The sequence below is a fragment of the Mugil cephalus genome, chromosome 12 (genome assembly GCF_022458985.1).
Source record: "Mugil cephalus isolate CIBA_MC_2020 chromosome 12, CIBA_Mcephalus_1.1, whole genome shotgun sequence".
NCBI lineage: Eukaryota > Metazoa > Chordata > Actinopteri > Mugiliformes > Mugilidae > Mugil > Mugil cephalus.
Window position 1 is genome coordinate 27435319 of NC_061781.1, and position 21595 is coordinate 27456913.

Consider the following 21595-nt stretch of genomic DNA (forward strand, 5'->3'; position numbering starts at 1 on the left):
AAACTTTCATCAGCTGATCACAGAAGCTGGAACAAAAACAATCAGCTGTTTAAATCATGAGTCCACAGAGCATGCTCAGTTGGAAGGCACGTGGTGCCGGAAGACTTCATTACCCAGAAACCCTCATTAGCTAACTCTGTATCTCCTCTTCCTCCTCAGACTCCCACAGGCAACGACTACAACTCCCCTGATTATTTGAGGAAGGAGAGCTGCACATTAATGAAAGTCATTAATTTATTTTATCTGTGTTTGATTAGAGCTGAACCATGCCGCTCACATTTCTTAATTATATTTAGTCATTAATTGGCCGCTATACTGATGCATGATGGGAGCTGTAGTTAAATGTTGTCTCATACATGGTGTGATATTTCCAGACAATGACTCTGATTGGTCCTTGATGCTAGTGGCTAATTAGCAGAAACTCAGGGTGTCATATTTTAGCTCAAACCAGCAGTGACAAGGATGGAGTGGGCGGGGCTTAACTGGAGGCTCATTCAGGTTTTATTTAATTTTATTCAAAAACATTTAAACTAGGGCTGTCAAAGTGAACTCGTTAACATTAATTAATCTTCATCCTGATGAATGTGATTAATGAAGCGTCTGCAGCAGAACGACTGTGAACGTGTCTCAGTTTGTCCAAGTAGCGTTAGCGTTAGCACCAGCTGATCCGGTAGTGACAGGCAGCAGAACCAACCCATAAAGATGGAAGACGCTAAACAGCACGTTGGTCCTCTCCATGGGACATTTGAGGACAAAGACACCAAGAGGGACCAGTGGAGACACATAAAGTATCATCACACTCTGCAGGAAGGAGTTTTCTTTCCAGCTTCAAACAGCACATGAACCAAGCCAAGCATACGTTAGCCGGGGATTCTGCTAGCACTTGGGCTAACGCGGCTAACAGCTGGAGACAAACCAAGACAAACCAGGACAAAGACAAGCTGCCGATGCTGCTGCTAATATGTGTCCACTCCTGCAGCCACTGTTCACTGGGAGACACTGTTCTCAATAAGAAGCGTCAGCTCTCCTCTGGTTGGACAATGTCCACAAGTTAGTTTGTCTCCGTAGCAACAGGGACACATTAATGAGGACACATCGTGGACAAAAAAAGACACTAAAAGGTGTTGAAGGTGTTGAATGAACTCGTTCAGTGCAGATATATTCTCTTGTTCCTGGAGTCAGTTCATCATCAACAATGAAACGAATCAATAGAGATTTAATCTGATTAATCTGAATTAATCCACGGATTAAACTGATTAAACATTTAATGGTTTGACAGCTCTAGTTTAAATAAATTCATGAAGTTTTAGAAACAGAACATTTCAGACTCCGCCCACCTGCTCCTCCAATCACAGGAGGGTCTTTATGGGCAATATTTCCTGCTCATGTCTGAAACCTCCTCCTGTGGGAGTCTAAGCCGTCCCTTCACTCCTCCTCCTCCTCCTCCTCCTCCTCCTCCTCCTCTCCAGCCATCACCTCCACCAGGAGCTCTGCGGTGCAGGTGGCCTCCCCCAGACTGTTGACAGCCTTCACCGTGTACTTGGCGTCGTCATCTCCTGAGACCTGCAGGTTAAAATCGGACACAATGACGTTGGTTGTGCTAACACTGCTTCATGCTAATGTTTCCTGGCTGGTCTGTTGACCTCTGACCTCTGAAATGACCAGGCTGCAGTTTCCTTCCTCGTCGTAGTCAATCTGGAAGTGTCGGGTCTCTTTGATGGGCTGGTCATCTTTGTACCACACCACCTCTGGGTCGGGATAACCTGCAGCATTTCAACAAGTGGGTTTATTTTTGTTCAGAGAAAATAAACCCACTGCAACAACTAATCCTGGTCCTTATCTTCAGCAACGTAAACATGACAGTAGCATGTCATATTTAGGACAGTCCGAAACATAAGTCATCCATGAGAGTCAGCAATGGTCAAAGAGTTAACAAAAGTTTATCTAATTAGGACCTCCGGTAATCTGTAATAATGTTAGGTTTAGAGTCAGGGTTAGGTTTAGAGTCAGGGTTAGGTTTAGTTTTAGTTTTAGAGTCAGGGTTAGTTTTAGAGTCAGGGTTAGGTTTAGTTTTAGAGTTAGTTTTAGAGTCAGGGTTAGTTTTAGAGTCAGGGGTAGAGTTAGGGTTAGTTTTAGTTTTAGAGTTAGTTTTAGAGTCAGGGTTAGTTTTAGAGTCAGGGGTAGGTTTAGTTTTAGAATTAGTTTTAGAGTCAGGGTTAGGTTTAGTTTTAGAGTCAGGGTTAGTTTTAGAGTCAGGGTTAGTTTTAGTGTTAGAGTCAGGGTTAGTTTTAGTTTTAGAGTTAGTTTTACAGTTAGTTTTAGAGACAGGGTTAGGTTTAGTTTTAGAGTTAGTTTTAAAGTTAGGGTTAGTTTTAGTTTTAGAGTCAGGGTTAGGTTTAGAGTCAGGGTTAGTTTTAGAGTTAGTTTTAGAGTCAGGGTTAGTTTTAGAGTCAGGGTTAGTTTTAGAGTTAGTTTTAGAGTCAGGGTTAGAGTCAGGGTTAGTTTTAGTTTTAGAGTCAGGGTTAGTTTTAGAGTTAGTTTTAGAGTCAGGGTTAGTTTAAGTTTTAGAGTCAGAGTTAGTTTTAGTTTTGGAGTTAGTTTTAGAGTCAGGGTTATTTTTAGAGTTAGGGTTAGTTTTAGTTTTAGAGTTAGTTTTAGAGTCAGGGTTAATTTTAGTTTTAGAGTCAGGGTTAGTTTTAGTTTTAGAGTTAGTTTTAGAGTCACGGTTAGTTTTAGTTTTAGAGTCAGGGTTAGTTTTGGAGTCAGGGTTAGTTTTAGTTTTAGAGTCAGGGTTAGTTTTAGTTTTAGAGTCGAGTTAGTTTTAGTTTTAGAGTTAGTTTTAGAGTCAGGGTTAGGTTTAGAGTCAGGGTTAGTTTTAGTTTTAGAGTTAGTTTTTGAGTCAGGGTTAGTTTTAGTTTTAGAGTTAGTTTTAGAGTCAGGGTTAGTTTTAGTTTTAGAGTTAGGGTTAGTTTTAGTTTTAGAGTTAGTTTTAGAGTCAGGGTTAGTTTTAGTTTTAGAGTCAGGGTTAGTTTTAGTTTTAGAGTCAGGGTTAGTTTTAGTTTTAGAGTCAGGGTTAGTTTTAGTTTTAGAGTCGAGTTAGTTTTAGTTTTAGAGTTAGTTTTAGAGTCAGGGTTAGGTTTAGAGTCGGGGTTAGTTTTAGTTTTAGAGTTAGTTTTAGAGTCAGGGTTAGTTTTAGTTTTAGAGTTAGTTTTAGTGTCAGGGTTAGTTTTAGTTTTAGAGTTAGGGTTAGTTTTAGTTTTAGAGTCAGAGTTAGTTTTAGAGTCAGGGTTAGTTTTAGTTTTAGAGTCAGGGTTAGTTTTAGAGTCAGGGTTAGTTTTAGTTTTAGAGTTAGTTTTAGAGTCAGGGTTAGTTTTAGTTTTAGAGTTAGGGTTAGTTTTAGTTTTAGAGTTAGTTTTAGAGTCAGGGTTAGTTTTAGTTTTAGAGTTAGTTTTAGAGTCAGGGTTAGTTTTAGTTTTAGAGTTAGGGTTAGTTTTAGAGTTAGTTTTAGAGTCAGGGTTAGTTTTAGTTTTAGAGTTAGGGTTAGTTTTAGAGTCAGGGTTAGTTTTAGTTTTAGAGTTAGGGTTAGTTTTAGAGTTAGTTTTAGAGTCAGGGTTAGTTTTAGTTTTAGAGTTAGGGTTAGTTTTAGAGTTAGTTTTAGAGTCAGGGTTAATTGTTTTGTTTAGAGTTAGGGTTGTTTTAGAGTTAGTTTTATGAGTCAGGGTTAGGTTTTAAGTTAAAAGAGTTTAGGGTTGAGTTTTAGAGTCAGGGTTAGTTTGTTATTTTAGAGTGGTAGTGTTTAGTTTGTAGAGTTAGTTTTGAGCAGTCAGGAGTTTGTTTTAGATTAAAGTTAGAGAGTCAGGGTTATCTGGGTTAGTTTGTTAGAGTCAGTTTTACGTTTTAGTTTTAGAGTTAGTTTTAGAGTCAGGTGTTAAGTTTGTTAAGTTCAGGTTAGTTTTAGTTGTTAGTAGTTAGTTTTTAGATCCCGGGTTAGTTATTAGATTTTAGGGTGTTAGTTTTAGAGTCAGGGTTAGTTTTAGTTTTTAGAGTTAGGGTTAGTTTTAGTTTTAGAGTTAGTTTTAGAGTCAGGGTTAGTTTTAGTTTTAGAGTCAGGGTTAGTTTTAGTTTTAGAGTTAGTTTTAGAGTTAGGGTTAGTTTTAGTTTTAGAGTTAGGGTTAGTTTTAGTTTTAGATTTAGTTTTAGAGTCAGGGTTAGTTTTAGTTTTAGAGTCAGGGTTAGTTTTAGTTTTAGAGTCGAGTTAGTTTTAGTTTTAGAGTTAGTTTTAGAGTCAGGGTTAGGTTTAGAGTCGGGGTTAGTTTTAGTTTTAGAGTTAGTTTAGAGTCAGGTTAGTTTTAGTTTTAGAGTTAGTTTAGTGTCAGGGTTAGTTTTAGTTTTAGAGTTAGGGTTAGTTTAGTTTTAGAGTCAGAGTTAGTTTTAGAGTCAGGGTTAGTTTTAGTTTTAGAGTCAGGGTTAGTTTTAGAGTCAGGGTTAGTTTTAGTTTTAGAGTTAGTTTTAGAGTCAGGGTTAGTTTTAGTTTTAGAGTTAGGGTTAGTTTTAGTTTTAGAGTTAGTTTTAGAGTCGGGGTTAGTTTTAGTTTTAGAGTTAGTTTTAGAGTCAGGGTTAGTTTTAGTTTTAGAGTCAGGGTTAGTTTTAGAGTCAGGGTTAGTTTTAGTTTTAGAGTTAGGGTTAGTTTTAGAGTTAGTTTTAGAGTCAGGGTTAGCCTAACACCTGTGACATGTAAAAACACATCCACGACTTCCTCCAAGAAGCTTGGCTTTGAGGCCTGTGGTGTAACGTGTCCTTTGTGGCATTGTTAACATGTTTGAGAAGAAGTTTGGATCCACTCATTAATAACAGGTTCTCCTGATCCTCTACCTTCTATCTTGCAGTCAAAGCGAGCGGCGCTGCCCTCCACCACCTCCACGTCCTTGATGACTGAGCTGAAGGTGGGCTTACACTCTGTCTTCTGCTCGTACTCCAAACACTCCAGGAACTGGTTGTCCTCTGGAGACAAAGACACAGACAGACATTTAATATCCTGGTCTCACCTGGATTACCTAAATTAAAATGAATGTATGTCTGTCTGATATAATCTGGACCAACGGGCCCTCAGTGATCCATCCTGGTTTGTCTACCTTCAGTAGGAGATCCCTTCTTGGCGCTGACACCTGCCATCATGGCCATGGACGACAGTCTTCCAATGGCTCGGACAGCATGACCTGTTTTCTATCACAGAAGAAGAAACAAGAACAGTCGAGCTTCCTGTGTCTCATCTACCAGAAATTAAAAGTAGAAGAAGCAGCGCTGCACTCTGGGTCTGTTTGTTGAGACATCATTTTTACCTTCTTAAATGTTGGTTGTCACCAACTCTCTACAGTCCAGAGTCTAGTGTCCAACCAGTAATAATGTCTACATGTCTCTAAACTGTCTCCTGTCTCCACAGACTGAATATAGCCTCACTGTTGCTTAGCAACCACTGACACATCATGTCCTGATTGGTTGATGGATGCATGTTTCCACCAATAGGAAAGAGGCTGTCATGTTGTGTTTCTTTCTATCATGTGTAGCTGGCTAGCTCTCTCCTCCTGCTAGCTCTCTCCTCCTGCTAGCTCTCTCCTCCTGCTAGCTCTCTCCTCTTGCTAGCTCTCTCCTCCTGCTAGCTCTCTCCTCTGGCTAGCTCTCTCCTCCTGCTAGCTCTCTCCTATTGCTAGCTCTCTCCTCCTGCTAGCTCTCTCCTCTGGCTAGCTCTCTCCTCCTGCTAGCTCTCTCCTCATGCTAGCTCTCTCCTCTGGCTAGTTCTCTCCTCCTGCTAGCTCTCTCCTCTTGCTAGCTCTCTCCTCATGCTAGCTCTCTCCTCTGGCTAGTTCTCTCCTCCTGCTAGCTCTCTCCTCTTGCTAGCTCTCTCCTCCTGCTAGCTCTCTCCTCATGCTAGCTCTCTCCTCTGGCTAGTTCTCTCCTCCTACTAGCTCTCTCCTCCTGCTAGCTCTCTCCTCATGCTAGCTCTCTCCTCTGGCTAGTTCTCTCCTCCTGCTAGCTCTCTCCTCTTGCTAGCTCTCTCCTCCTGCTAGCTCTCTCCTCTTGCTAGCTCTCTCCTCTGGCTAGCTCTCTCCTCCTGCTAGCTCTCTCCTCATGCTAGCTCTCTCCTCTGGCTAGCTCTCTCCTCCGGCTAGCTCTCTCCTCTTGCTAGCTCTCTCCTCTGGCTAGCTCTCTCCTCCTGCTAGCTCTCTCCTCATGCTAGCTCTCTCCTCTGGCTAGCTCTCTCCTCTGGCTAGCTCTCTCTTCTTGCTAGCCTTTTCCTCCGTGAACCAAACATGACGACAATATTCAGGAAAAAGACTCAGTTATTTAGAACCAGTCTAGTTTTACTTGGTCTAGAAACACTAGTTAGAAACTGATCTATAGGCTGAAGTTTCTGCTAAAGTAGAAACAGAGACTCAGTGAGAAGCGTCTTGATGCTGCGTCGTCTTAAACTGGTCGTGTGATTAGGATTTGCTCTGATGTCCTGGGGTTGTTACCTGCCACTTCCTCCTCAAGATGTACTTCTTCATCCTCTCCTTGGACAGCTTCTTGGCCTTCATGGTGTTAGTGTCTTGTTTCAGCCAGGGATGTTCGAAGCACTGAGGACAGGACAGCCGAGCCCTGGTGGTTTATCAAAGCATTTATTACATAAGACACAAATAACATGGACATATCACAACATGGCAGGACCCCCTCCCTACTTACTTCATGTCTTTTTTCAGCAGCTTGGTGATGAAGTCTTTGGCATTATCAGAGATTTCATCAAAGGCCTCGTCCTCAAAGTCCCAGGTCGCCGAAGTGACATTAGACAGTGTCTCGTTATCATTGTCCCCCATGAAAGGAGATAGACCGCTCAGCCTGAGGAGACAGATGGGCTAATGTGAGGCTAATGCTAACTGAGCATTATGTTTAATTCAGACAAAGTGAAACTGAGTTAGTTTGTGTTTAGTTAAACGTAGCATAGTTAGCTTTTAGGAAAGGGAGGAAGCTGAGGAAGGATCCATCCCATCTCCTACCTATAATAAACGTATTTTGTTCATAGTAGAACTCACAGGATGTAGCAGATGACTCCTATACTCCACATGTCCGTCGTGTAGCTGATAGCTTCATAGTTGATGACCTCTGGAGCCACAAACTCTGGAGTCCCAAACAAAACCTTCAGAGTTCCTGCATTTTCTGTAGGAAGAGGAGAAGAGATGGGTCAGGAAGTGTTTCGCTCCAGGAAGCGTTAGTTCCAGGAAGTAGTCAGGACCTAGTCGTCTGGCGAGGCCGAAGTCGATGAGTTTGATCTGGCTACCCGTCTTGTTGACACACATGATGTTCTCTGGTTTGAGGTCCAGGTGGACGATGCCCTGTTTGTGGATGAAGCCGACACCGTCTATGATCTGCAGCATGTATTTGATGACCTCCCTCTCTGACAGCTCAAAGTCCTCGTCGATGATTCTCTCAAACAGCTCGCCTCCAGAGATCCTGCACAGATGCAAAGACAGGAGAAGGTCTCAGAACCATGAACTGTCAGTGAGCCCCGGCTCTGAAACTAGAACTCTCATAGAAGAGGCTGAAGCTCCACCTACATCTCCAGCACCATGACGATGTCTGATTTGGCCTCGAAGGCGTCGACGCATTGGACCAGTTTGGGGTGGTGGAGGCTGTTCATGATGCCTATCTCCTGCCGGACGTTCTCCTTGTCCTTGGCTGAGTACGCCTTAATGAACTTCCCTGCCCACACCTTCTTAGTGGCCTTCTCCACCAGCTTGAAGACCTGGCCGAACTTCCCCCTGACCACAAACACACCACGGACTGTAAACAAAAGGCCCAGGTGCAACATGGGGAAATGAGAGTGGGTGGAGCCTTACGTTCCCAGCCGCTCCTCCACGTCGTAGAGCTCCTTCACCTTCACCTCCGTCTTGATCGTCACGTCTCTGTATTCAGGCTCCTTCTCCACGTCTGAGGTCACAGGTCATGAACCACGGGTTATATATGTGTGTGTGTGTGTGTGTGTGTGTCGTATGTACAGTGTTAGATGTGTGTGTGTGTGTGAGTGTGTGTGTGTCGTATGTACAGTGTTAGGTGTGTGTGTGTGTGTGTGAGTGTGTGTGTGTCATATGTACAGTGTTAGGTGTGTGTGTGTGTGTCAGGAACAGAAGTGGTACCTTCATCGTCCTCCTCGGCCTCGACCTCCTCCTGGTTGTCTGTCAGATGAACCAATCAGAGAGCAGCGGTGTTAGTTCAGTTCACCTCTTTAACTTTTAATGATGGGTATTTCAGAGAGTCTGGACCGAGCTGGACCCGTGTGAGGTTCTGGATGTTCCTCACCATCGTCTACCAGTCCAACAGTCACAGGTTCTGACTCCACGCTCGGTTCTCCCACTCCGTAGATGTTCTCGGCCCGGACACGAAACTTATACTGGCGGTCTGGCAGGAGGTTCTGGAGACAAAGGGACTGGATCAGAACCTGACTGGAGGTGTCAGGGCAGAGCCAGTGAACCTGGACTCACCTGGACGTTGTAGGAGGTGCTGTTGCAGGATACCAGGTGTTTCCACTGCTGGTCCACCGAGTCCCAGATCTCCAGGTTGTAGGACTGGACGGCGCTGCCTCCGTCGTAGGTCGGCCCGTACCACGACAGAGTCAGACTGGACCGCCGGATATCTGAGGCAGCAGGAACCTTGGCGGGGGGGTCGGGTTTATCTGAGGGGGACCAGGGAGGACCAGGAGGACAGAGACCCGTGAGCTGTCATGGACCATCACCAGATCCTACATCCTGTCTCTGGACCATCATCAGGTTCTACATGTCAGGTGGATCAGGTGGATCTTTATCTCTTGTCTATCTCTGCTTCTAGTTCTGGTTCAAGTTTTTCCATCATGCTGCTCTGGTGGTTTCAGACCAGATTTTGAGACAATTTTTTTTTATTATTGAGGCTTTAGAAATGCAACTGAATTGAACTGAATGGACCCCTTCATTCATGAACAGATGTAGTTTGTCTCAGTACTGACTCTTTTATCAAGACCAAAACAAACTCCTGTGTGAGGACAAAACGAACATGTTGAGGTGTTTCTTACCGACGATGGTGAGGTTGAGGGCAGCCTGACGGAGGCCGTAGCTGTTCCTCAGCTCGATGGTGTAGCAGCCACAGTGGTCCTGTTGTCCACTGCTGATGGTCAGTTTACTGCTGCTGTCATTACTCTCTATGGACGTATCACATGAGTCCCCCTGGATCTGGACAGACAAGACCAGGACTGAACTACAGACTGAACTACTGACAGATCTTAAGTCAACTACAACTTTTGCAGAAATGATAAATGTAAGTCCTGTAAAGATCATTCTCATGTCCATCAGGTTCTTTCTGGTGAACTATTTCCTCCTCACACTAATGGCACATCATCTCCATCAGCATGAACCTGCAGCAGATTCCACTGAGGACCAGGAGCTTTTTACTGACTTAACAATCAATGAGTGTCTCACTGGTTTCCTGAACTTCAGCCAGGTGCAGGTGATGGGAGGAGCTCCAGAGAACTTGCAGAGGATCTCCACCTTCTCCCCGGCAAGGATCTTCATGTCCTCGGGGAACTGCAGGATCTGAGGAGGCATCGCTGCACACACATCAACAACTCATTAATCATTAACCCTTATTTTTGGTCACATTAGAACATCAGAGCTGATTCAGACACTTAAACTCACTCACATCATCACATTAGAAACATTAGGACACTTGTTCTTCTTCATGGTTCCTAATAAACCAGTTCAGAGGGGGACCTTGTAGACCACATTAGACCCTGATTAGACCTGACAATGTTTCCTGGATCTTCTCTGATTGGCTCAATGAAAACCACATGACAATAAACCTCACTGAGAGGAACCAGGAACCACGTTACTTAATGACAATGCTTCAAGAGCCACATTAAAGAATATCTAATATAGTGAAATTCAACTTGAACCAAACATTTTAATCAGACATGACCTCTTATATCACATGGGGCAGCTAGATTAGTTTCACATTAAAGGAGCAGGAGGAGGCCTGAAGGGGGAGTCACCTTGTTTGGGAGGAGTCTTTGCAGTCGGCTTCTTTATTCTGGCTTCACCTGCAGGAGACAAACAGTAAATTATCAGTGGGAATCAAACCTCTGATGCTTCTGTTCAGAAATGAAGCAGAACACGTGAACCTCGAGGAAATGTTTTAAAACTCCTTGACTAAAACCTTTAATCTTTCAGAAGAACCCACTGATGACCATTTATGGAAACAGGAAACTGTTCCTGCAGCAGAGGAGGATTTTATTAGAGCTGCTGATCTTTATTTAACTCTATGGCTTGTGACCAGTGTTGTATTTCACATGTCGGCCTGATGGTGGCACCGTTGTCTTTCTCTCTGAAGTCAGACATAAAACACTGAAAGACTCAGGATCCTGAATCCTCTTCTTCTTCTCTGACAATAAAATGTTCTAAAAGAAGAAAGGAGTAAAGCTCCTGTTACTGTTACTACGGGATATTAAGAGGGTCAGAGGTCATCAGAGCCAGAGCCAGAACCAGAACCAGAAACAGAGCCAGAAACAGAGCCAGAGCCAGAGTCAGAGTCAGAACCAGAAACAGAGCCAGAGCCAGAGCCAGAACCAGAACCAGAACCAGAGCCAGAAACAGAGCCAGAGCCAGAGCCAGAGCCAGAGTCAGAGTCAGAACCAGAAACAGAGCCAGAGCCAGAGCCAGAACCAGAACCAGAAACAGAGCCAGAAACAGAGCCAGAAACAGAGCCAGAAACAGAGCCAGAGCCAGAGTCAGAACCAGAAACAGAGCCAGAGCCAGAAACAGAAACAGAGCCAGAAACAGAGCGAAAGCCAGAACCAGAGCCAGAGCCAGAGCCAGAGCCAGAACCAGAACCAGAGCCAGAGCCAGAACCAGAAACAGAGTCAGGACCAGAAACAGAGCCAGAAACAGAACCAGAGCCAGAAACAGAGCGAAAGCCAGAACCAGAGCCAGAGCCAGAGCCAGAACCAGAACCAGAGCCAGAGCCAGAGCCAGAACCAGAAACAGAGTCAGGACCAGAAACAGAGCCAGAGCCAGGGCCAGGGCCAGAAACAGGAACAGAAACAGAAACAGAGACAAAGCCAGAACCAGAACCAGAGCCAGAGCCAGAGCCAGAGCCAGAACCAGAACCAGAATCAGAATCAGAACCAGAACCAGAACCAGAGCCAGAGCCAGAGCCAGAGCCAGAAACAGAGCCAGAGCCAGAGCCAGAGCCAGAGCCAGAGCGAGGACCAGAAACAGAGCCAGAGCCAGAACCAGAACCAGAGCCAGAAACAGAAACAGAAACAGAAACAGAAACAGAACCAGAACCAGAGCCAGAGCCAGAGCCAGAACCAGAAACAGAGCCAGAGCCAGAAACAGAGCCAGAACCAGAAACAGAGCCAGAGCCAGAGCCAGATCCAGACCCAGAACCAGAACCAGAACCAGAACCAGAGCCAGAGCCAGAGCCAGAGCCACAGCCACAGCCAGAAACAGAGCCAGAACCAGAACCAGGCTTAATGTTCAGGAAACAGCTGTTCTTCTTCTGTTTTTATTGGAGCAGAGCTGCAACAGATCAAAGGTGAAACCAGACAAACAGGAACAGAGTCAGAGAGAATCTGAGAGTGTTTTAGTCCTCAACTGGTTCTTAGTTCCATCTTTCTGATGGTTCAGAGAGAACATTAGAGAGACGATACCATGTCTCCTGGCCAGGACCAGAACCAGAACCAGAGTCATCCAGAGTCATCATCAGGATTTATTTCTTCCTGGTGGAACATGGTTCTCCACTATCCTTCCAGTCTGTAACAAAGTTCTTAACCCAGTAGTTTCAGTAGTTTCTAGATGTTTCCTCTGCTTGATGCAGCCAATGATTTGACCCTTCTCCTCCAGACTAACATCTCCTCCACCAGACTAACATCTTCTCCTCCACCAGACTAACATCTCCTCCACCAGACTAACATCTCCTCCACCAGACTAACATCTTCTCCCACCCGACTAACATCTTCTCCTCCACCAGACTAACATCTCCTCCTCCACCAGACTAACATCTCCTCCACCACCAGACTAACATCTCCTCCACCAGACTAACATCTTCTCCACCACCAGACTAACATCTCCTCCACCAGACTAACATCTCCTCCTCCACCAGACTAACATCTTCTCCACTAGACTAACATCTTCTCCTCCAGACTAACATCTCCTCCTCCAGACTAACATCTCCTCCTCCAGACTAACATCTCCTCCTCCACCAGACTAACATCTTCTCCAGACTAACATCTCCACCAGACTAACATCTCCTCCTCCACCAGACTAACATCTCCTCCTCCACCAGACTAACATCTCCTCCTCCTCCAGACTAACATCTCCTCCAGACTAACATCTCCTCCTCCAGACTAACATCTCCTCCACCAGACTAACATCTCCTCCAGACTAACATCTCCTCCACCAGGCTAACATCTCCACCAGACTAACATCTCCTGTGTCTTTACACATGGTGGGTGAAGAAATGAGAAGCTCCTCATTGCATCAGTTGGTCATAAATAAGCTGTTGAACTAATGATCCACCAGGAGGCGCTGGACTACGAGCTCAGTTAGATCATGTTTCTACAGCCGATCCAGAACTCAGAGTCTTTCTCTCTGAGCTGGAGGTCGACCTGAAGACGAGGAGCTTCTTAAAAGGAGAGCAGCCTCCACAGACACAAACCCGGCCTTAAATGGAAGTTTGGGAGAGGAGCCATGAAACACAAACCTCCCCCGTCCTCCCCCGTCCTCCCTCTCTGTGTCTATAATAGAAATCTCATTTTTCTAGGAGAAATTTAACCTCCTGTTATTTATCTTTGGGTCAATTTGACTCCATTCAATGTTTAACGTCTCTAAATATGCGATTAACATCATTGTTTTTGCTTTCACACCAAATGTTCTAGAGAACAAGAATATGAACTTAGAAATGAAACAAAGATATTTGAACACATCTCTTTCCAATTCAAGGCCAGTCACATTTTATGGGGATCTGTGTATTTGGTGGTGTAACGTGTCTCCTGGATGAATGTGTGGGGGCTGTTTTATTTAAAGAGCTATTGAGGTAGTGAACAAACAAACAGAAAGAACCCGATTCATAAACTTGTGAAACATTTTTAATTGTAATCACTTTTTTTTTAAGTTGGCCCCAAGGATAAAAGTGTTAGTAAAGTTGAAGGTAATTAAAATAAAATACTCACGTTTCCCAGATTAGCCTAGCTTAGCATAGAGAATGGAGGCAGGTGGGAACTGTTAGCTTAGCTTCATTAGCTCAACATAGCAGCGCCCCCCGGTGGGTCTTTATTTGAATATGTTCACTTTAAAATAATTTTAGCTTTAAAACCAGAACCAGAACCTTTAACCGTAACACTATTTTCATACATTTTGTCATTTTGTACAAAGAATCCTTTAAATAACGCATTCCCTTTTTGTTTGTGTGCCTGGTTTCACCGTGTCTTCAGTGGGACCAGGGACCTTTGGTTAAATGTGTGAAAGGGGGACACCCCAGGAAAGCTAAATAAACTCAAGCAAGGTTTTACATAGAGAGTGGAGAACATGCCTCAACTTAAAGAACACAGCAGTATATTTAGATATTTTAGTATACTCTCCGTTTAGTTTAGACAGATTTGCTTGATGTCATTTTTTTTTTAATCGTAACAGAACAAAGTGTAGTTTGTTTTACTGATGTTAAAAGGACGTTTTTTGAACCTAAACCAGGTGTCTATTGAAAACAGATTTGTATCATGGCCAAATAATCCTTTATGTAATACAGAGCAGGAATTAACCAAGTAATTTACATATATGATGAAGAGAAGTGGTCCTATAATGGAACCCTATGATTGATTGATGGGTTTATACAATGATTTATGGTCGTTTACATAAACATACTGATGTCTTTCAAACAAAAAACTATGAAACCAGTCTAGCACTAGGCCTCTCTGCCAAGACAAGTCCAAAAAAAAATCCATTACCATAATCACCTTCATTAATTGCAGGACAGATTTTATCTGGTGGATCAAGCAGCCATGTATGTAGTTTCTCCCTGAGTCCATTCTGGGATGGGACGATAAAATCTAGCTAGATCTATTGTAGACTACTCTGTCCAGAACCTTGGAAACAGCTGACAGGATGGACACCGGACGGTGGTTGCTCAAATCGTTGCTCCAGATTTGAAAACTGGTGTAACTTGAACCAACCAACCAGAACCAACCAGAATTAACCAAACAGAAACCAACCAACCAGTCAGAATGAACCAGAACCAACCAACCACAACCAACTATCCAGAACCAACCAATCAGAACATGTTGAAGAATGAATGGAGAATGTTGGTAGTTCTGGTTGGTCAGAACAGCAATGCATGCTGGGAGCAGAGGGGCTGCTGGGAAATGTGGTCCTACCATGTGCAGAAGAGGGTGGAAGTAAGAATAATAATCTGGCAGTGATGCATGAACTGATGTTTCCAATGATACACAGAGACGCTTTAAAATAGAACCAGTGTTTAATGTGTGTGTGTGTTAATGTGTGTATATTAATGTGTGTGTGCTTCCATGTGTGTGTGTGTGTGTGTGTGGGAACCAGTGATCCCAGCCTTCAGCTCCTTATTGGGACAAAAGGAAAGAGGCTGCTGCATATTTTGGAAACTCACTCTCTGAGGTCGGAGTCGCCTTCTTGGACTTCTTGTCGGCCGGAGAGTTTTCTGCCGGGTCTGCAGGAGGACGAGAGACAGAGGGACAGGTTTAAAAAAGAATCTAAAGGCTTAAAAACTCACAGTTCTGCCTCATGATAAGTCAAGAGAGGATCCTCCATCTCAGACCAGACACTCTTTTAAAGTGGCTTCAGGTTAAGGTTTAATAAGGAATGACAGGAGGACGGATCCATGTATAAAACTATGAGCTACAATCACAGCAACACAACAGGAAGGAGAAATGATTCAGCATCAAACAGCCGTCACATTACTTTCATTTACAAGATAATAAACAGAAGTCTGATAAGAAGTCATGTGAGCAGGATGTTAAAACAATTACATCTCCACCAATCAGAACGCGTCTATGAACCAACCAATCAGAACGCGTCTATGAACCAACCAATCAGAATGCAGCTATAAACCAACCAATCAGAACGCGTCTACGAACCAACCAATCAGAACGCGTCTACCAACCAACCAATCAGAATGCAGCTATAAACCAACCAATCAGAACGCGTCTACGAACCAACCAATCAGAACGCGTCTACGAACCAACCAATCAGAATGCGTTAACAGAACGTCTACGAACCAACCAATCAGAAGCGTTACACCATATAATCAACCAACCAATCAGAACGCGTCTATGAACCAACCAATCAGAACGCGTCTACGAACCAACCAATCAGAACGCGTCTACGAACCAACCAATCAGAATGCAGCTATAAACCAACCAATCAGAACGCGTCTACGAACCAACCAATCAGAACGCGTCTACGAACCAACCAATCAGAATGCAGCTATAAACCAACCAATCAGAACGCAGCTATAAACCAACCAATCAGAACGCGTCTATGAACCAACCAATCAGAATGCAGCTATAACCAACCAATCAGAACGCTCTATGACAACATCAAACGTCAGAACCACAATCAGAACGCGTCTACGAACCAACCAATCAGAATGCAGCTATATACCAACCAATCAGAACGCGTCTATGAACCAACCAATCAGAACGCGTCTACGAACCAACCAATCAGAACGCGTCTACGAACCAACCAATCAGAATGCAGCTATAAACCAACCAATCAGAACGCGTCTACGAACCAACCAATCAGAATGCAGCTATAAACCAACCAATCAGAACATGTCTATGAACCAACCAATCAGAACGCGTCTACGAACCAACCAATCAGAACGCGTCTACGAACCAACCAATCAGAATGCAGCTATGAACCAACCAATCAGAACATGTCTACGAACCACCAATCAGAACGTCTGAACCAACCAATCAGAACGCGTCTACGAACCAACCAATCAGAATGCAGCTATGAACCAACCAATCAGAACGCGTCTACGAACCAACCAATCAGAACGCGTCTATGAACCAACCAATCAGAACATGTCTACGAACCAACCAATCAGAACATGTCTATGAACCAACCAATCAGAACGCGTCTACGAACCAACCAATCAGAATGCAGCTATGAACCAACCAATCAGAACGCGTCTACGAACCAGCCAATAGGAACGTGTCTATGAACCAACCAATCAGAACATGTCTATAAACCAACCAATCAGAACATGTCTATAAACCAACCAATCAGAACACGTCTACGAACCAACCAATCAGAACGCGTCTACGAACCAACCAATCAGAACACGTCTACGAACCAACCAATCAGAACACGTCTACGAACCAACCAATCAGAACGCGTCTACGAACCAACCAATCAGAATGCGTCTACGAACCAACCAATCAGAACACGTCTACGAACCAACCAATCAGAACGCGTCTACAAACCAACCAATCAGAACGCGTCTACGAACCAACCAATCAGAACACGTCTATGAACCAACCAATCAGAACACGTCTACGAACCAGCCAATAGGAACGCGTCTATGAACTAACGTATCAGAAATATGAACCAAATAGGAACACTCAACGGCAACGACTAGTTAATCAAAATAATAACATTACATACTTGATAAGATATTAGAATAGAAAGTAACAGAGACAATGATGGCAACCAAAGTCATTGTCTACTAAACCATACAGAACACACTACGACCCCTGAGTTCTTTGTCGACTTTTAACTGCCTTCATCTTGGTAAGCTTTGTCTATGTCACAGAGCACAGCTCCGCACACACACAACAATTGTTACTTACACAACATACAACTTTACATTTGTCATTATTAATTATTTATGGTTTGTAAGACATTAATGAGACTCCCTACATTGTGTTTGTATATATTGTGTTTTGTGCGATGATTGTTGTGTGGTGTCGTAGGCATCTTTGTGTGTCCTGTGGGTCGGATGTTGTTTTGTATGTTTATGTCTACAGATGAAAATTAGCTTTCTGCTAAATCTGGTGCACACACCTGCTCATGTCTTTGACACATACAACACAATGTTACACAACATTACAACACACAACACATTACACAACACAACATTACTACACATCGTTAAATGCCTTGGTTGTCTTCTGAGACTTGGGACACGGAGGAGGACAATCATGGACGTGTATGGCCCATATTTGTGTTGTTTGTGTTGTTTGTGTTGGTGTCTGAACGTCAGAGTGAGATTCTCTGTGACACTAACGATGATACGTAGAAACTGAGGAACCGACGGAGGGAGGAGCCACTACTCTCACCCTCCTGTCCATCATTACATTAAGCCCCGCCCCCAAACTATCTGATTGGCCCTGTTCTTTAAGGTCAGAGGTCAGATGTGTGTGTGTGTGTGTGTGTGTGGTCCTCACAAACACAGTAAAACCAACATGTGTGTGGATACAGCTGTGACATGAGACACCATGAGGATCAGGGGATGTCCTCAGACTGAAATAACACAACAACACACACTGAAATAACACACACAATAATACACACACTAACACAATAACAGACAGTAACACACACTGAAATAACACAATAAGACACACATTTAAATAACAGACACACACTTAAATAACACGAAAGCACACACACAATAATGCACACATTAACACAATAACAGACAGTAACACAATAAGACTCTGACATCATCAGTACGAGACCTGAACTAAAAACACTGGAGGAAATAAATCAGGAGACGTTGGAGAAGCTTCTTATTGAGCCAATGGAGTCAAAGCAGGAGGAGAAATCTCCATCGTTTACCACCTATTCTCCTCCTGTTCTCCACCTATTCTCCACCTATTCTCCTCCTGTTCTCCTCCTGTTCTCCACCTGTTCTCCTCCTGTTCTCCACCTGTTCTTCACCTGTTCTCCTCCTGTTCTCCTCCTGTTCCCCACCTATTCTCCTCCTGTTCTCCACCTATTCTCCACCTATTCTCCTCCTGTTCTCCTCCTGTTCTCCTCCTGTTCTCCACCTGTTCTCCTCCTGTTCTCCTCCTGTTCTCCACCTGTTCTTCACCTGTTCTCCTCCTGTTCTCCTCCTGTTCCCCACCTATTCTCCTCCTGTTCTCCACCTATTCTCCACCTATTCTCCTCCTGTTCTCCTCCTGTTCTCCACCTGTTCTTCACCTGTTCTCCACCTATTCTCCTCCTGTTCTCCACCTGTTCTCCTGTTCTCCACCTATTCTCCTCCTGTTCTCCTCCTGTTCTCCACCTGTTCTTCACCTGTTCTCTACCTATTCTCCTCCTCTTCTCCTGTTCTCCACCTGTTCTCCACCTGTTCTCCACCTGTTCTCCTCCTGTTCTCCACCTGTTCTCCCCCTGTTCTCCACCTATTCTCCTCCTGTTCTCCTCCTGTTCTCCTGTTCTCCTCCTGTTCTCCACCTGTTCTCCACCTGTTCTTCACCTATTCTCCTCCTGTTCTCCACCTGTTCTCCTCCTGTTCTCCTCCTGTTCTCCTCCTTTTCTCCTCCTGTTCTAGCTGCACTCACAAGAAGATCCTAGAACTGGAATTTGCATGTTCACCAGCAAATGATCAGAAGTTTAACCATTCAGAGGGAACAGGAGGAAAACAGGAGGAGAACAGGAGGAGAACAGGAGGAGAACCACCTGTGTTGAGCCACACTTTGAAAGTTCTCCATCGGGGAGTTACAGTGATTCAAATACCAGGAGCTTGTTATCATCTTCCTGGGCGTTGAGGTGTTAGAGGGCTCAGAACGGGTCGGTGGGTTAAAGGATCAGAGACTCTCTCCGTTCCGTTTGAGGGGTTTTTGTTTTTTCTTAAAGTTTTTATGAGCTGCTGAATGAACAGTCTGTCCGGAACCTCCTCATGTCTCTGGGTTAATTCTGTCTCGTCCTCTGACAGATTTCCTACTAAACGTCGTCATCTTCAGCAGCGACCAACGCAACGACCACATCCGATGACGTAGAATAAAGATGGAGGAGATAATTTCTACCACGGTTTATTTCAGTGATTGTGTTTAAAACATGTCTACGTAAAGTGTGTTGGAGTCTGTTCCCTGTGTTTAAAGTTCAGTGTGGAAGGAAAGTAATGGAGGTAGAAGCTGTGTGTGTCCTGTAAAGTGATCTCAGATAAATATCCTCCCTCTCTGCTCTATTGTTTCCCATCTGACTTCTATTAATAGAGTCTGAATCCTCTGAACTCCATCAACACCCCCCGCCCCCACCCACCCCCCAGGACTCCACCTCCTCACCATCATTCAAACCTTCCTGCCTCACATTACGTTCTACGACTTATTTTCATACGTATGGTCCATATATACTATGAACACGTTATACAGGTGGATTAAAACTAGAACATCATTAACACTAGAGGGGATGGATAGAAGATAATGAGGAGATATATATACAGATGAAGTGAATACAAAAACTGGTGCAGCATTGGCCCCATGTTTACAGAATTCTACCAAAACAACATTGCTTTTAATATTAGACATCAGAAACTAGAGCTGTCAAAGTGAACTTGTTAATATCAATTAATCTTCATCCTGATGAATGTGATTAATGAAGCATCTGCAGCAGAACGACTGTGAACGTGTCTCAGTTTGTCCAAGTAGCGTTAGCGTTAGCACCAGCTGATCCGGTAGTGACAGGCAGCAGAACCAACCCATAAAGATGGAAGACGCTAAACAGCACGTTGGTCCTCTCCATGGGACATTTGAGGACAAAGACACCAAGAGGGACCAGTGGAGACACATAAAGTATCATCACACTCTGCAGGAAGGAGTTTTCTTTCCAGCTTCAAACAGCACATGAACCAAGCCAAGCATACGTTAGCCGGGGATTCTGCTAGCACTTGGGCTAACGCGGCTAACAGCTGGAGACAAACCAAGACAAACCAAGACAAAGACAAGCTGCCAATGCTGCTGCTAATATGTGTCCACTCCTGCAGCCACTGTTCACTGGGAGACACTGTTCTCAATAAGAAGCGTCAGCTCTCCTCTGGTTGGACAATGTCCACAAGTCTGATTAATCTGATTAAACGGTTTGACAGCTCTAGTTTAAATATAATGTGGACAGTTTATATAAAATCTAACATTTAAATTTGGGGGGGGGGGGTGGAGCCAGTCCTAGCTGTCATTAGGTGAGAGGCGGAGTCTGGACCCTGGACAGGTCTCCAGGTCTAACACAGTTCATTTAGAGCCAATGAACTTAATGAGCGTGTCTCTGTGTCTCTGTGACTTTGTGTCTCTGTGAGTCCTTGTGTCTTTGTGTCTTTGTGTCCCCCCCCCCCCCCTCCCCTCCCCCCCATGTAATGCGGGCATTGACCTCTGACCTTCATTGCTGAGGACGATGAACTTGGAGGCTTTGATGACTTTCCCGTCCAGGGTCCAGGTGACGGTGGCGTTGACGTCGTCGAGGCGACACTGGAGCCGGAGAGGTTGTCCATCCAACACCGTCACATCGCTGAGCTTCTCCACGAACTCCGGGGCCTTCCCTCCTCCTCCTCCTCCTCCTCCTCCTCCTCCTCCTTCTCCACCTCCTCCTGCGGGGCTCGTCTTCTCGTTAATCCCTCCATCCACACAGTTCTTGCCCCCCTCTCCGTTCTTCTCGGGGTTGGGGCTCTTCTTCTTGTTGCCGAGGACCGAGCGGAAGTCTGCTGTGTTGGTGGTGTTGGTGTTCTTGGGGGGCTCCGGAGGTTTGGCGCTGCCCTTCTTCCCCAGGACGCTGCGGAAGTCCACCTTCTGGGGGGGGGAAGTCACCTTCTCCTCCGTCTTGGCTTTGACGCCCTTCAGGTTGGCCTTAAAATCCATGGGGACGCCTCCTCCCTCGGCTCCTCGTCCTCCTCTGGGTGCTGGTGGAGATCTCTGTCCCAGCAGTGAGCTCTAGTCCAGCTGCTGTGCCTACTTCTGTTGCACCTCCTCTTACCCACACTCCCTGGGAAGGCCTGATGAAGACTCCTGGTCGTCCTCCTCCTCCTCCACCTCCTCCACCTCCTCCTCCTTCTTCTCCTCCTAGTGCAGGTGCAGGAGTTGTGGGTTCTCCCGGTTGGCCTCCTGCCACTGTAGACTGAAACTAGTGCTGCTGCTCCTCTGCTCCACTCTTCCTCCTCCTCCTCCTCCTCCTCCTCCTCCCCCGGAACCTCCTCTCAGTACCTCGATCCCACCAGTTCCTCCTCCTCCTCCTCCTCCTCCTCTTCCTCCTGCTGTTGCACGGCTGGGCGAACGAGCACAGAGACAGAAGGAGCAAAAGAGAGAGAGAGAGTAAACAGAGCTGGGTTAAAGCCCCTCTGTAACAAGAGGCCCCACCCCCTCCAGAGGGGGAGAGGAGGAGGAGGACGGGGGGAGGAGGAGGAGGGGGAGGAAGAGGACCTCCACTCAAATTGTTCATGTTACATCATAAATGACTCAGCTGTCCTTATATAGGCATGAACGCACCGAACACACACTGGATGTAAACAAAGAGAAGCCACACCCAGACGGCACACTCTTCATCACCTCCTCCTCCTCCTCCTCCTCCTCCTCCTC

At 44.9% G+C, this 21595-nt stretch overlaps 1 protein-coding gene across 1 annotated transcript; it reads right to left on the bottom strand.

Moving 5' to 3' along the window:
* Positions 1 to 1121: 1121 nt before the first annotated feature.
* On the bottom strand, positions 1122 to 21288 carry mylkb (myosin light chain kinase b). The gene is made up of 19 exons (XM_047600141.1): positions 20391 to 21288; positions 15243 to 15256; positions 14674 to 14733; positions 10049 to 10096; positions 9480 to 9607; positions 9077 to 9233; positions 8514 to 8704; positions 8332 to 8443; positions 8169 to 8207; positions 7872 to 7962; positions 7590 to 7793; positions 7268 to 7485; positions 7068 to 7191; positions 6721 to 6873; positions 6513 to 6636; positions 5133 to 5223; positions 4873 to 5001; positions 1651 to 1763; positions 1122 to 1563 (listed from the first exon to the last, which is right to left on the bottom strand). The coding sequence occupies exons 1-19, from the start codon at positions 20879 to 20881 to the stop codon at positions 1426 to 1428; spliced, it is 2625 nt and encodes an 874-aa protein (XP_047456097.1). The 5' UTR covers positions 20882 to 21288; the 3' UTR covers positions 1122 to 1425.
* Positions 21289 to 21595: the final 307 nt, after the last annotated feature.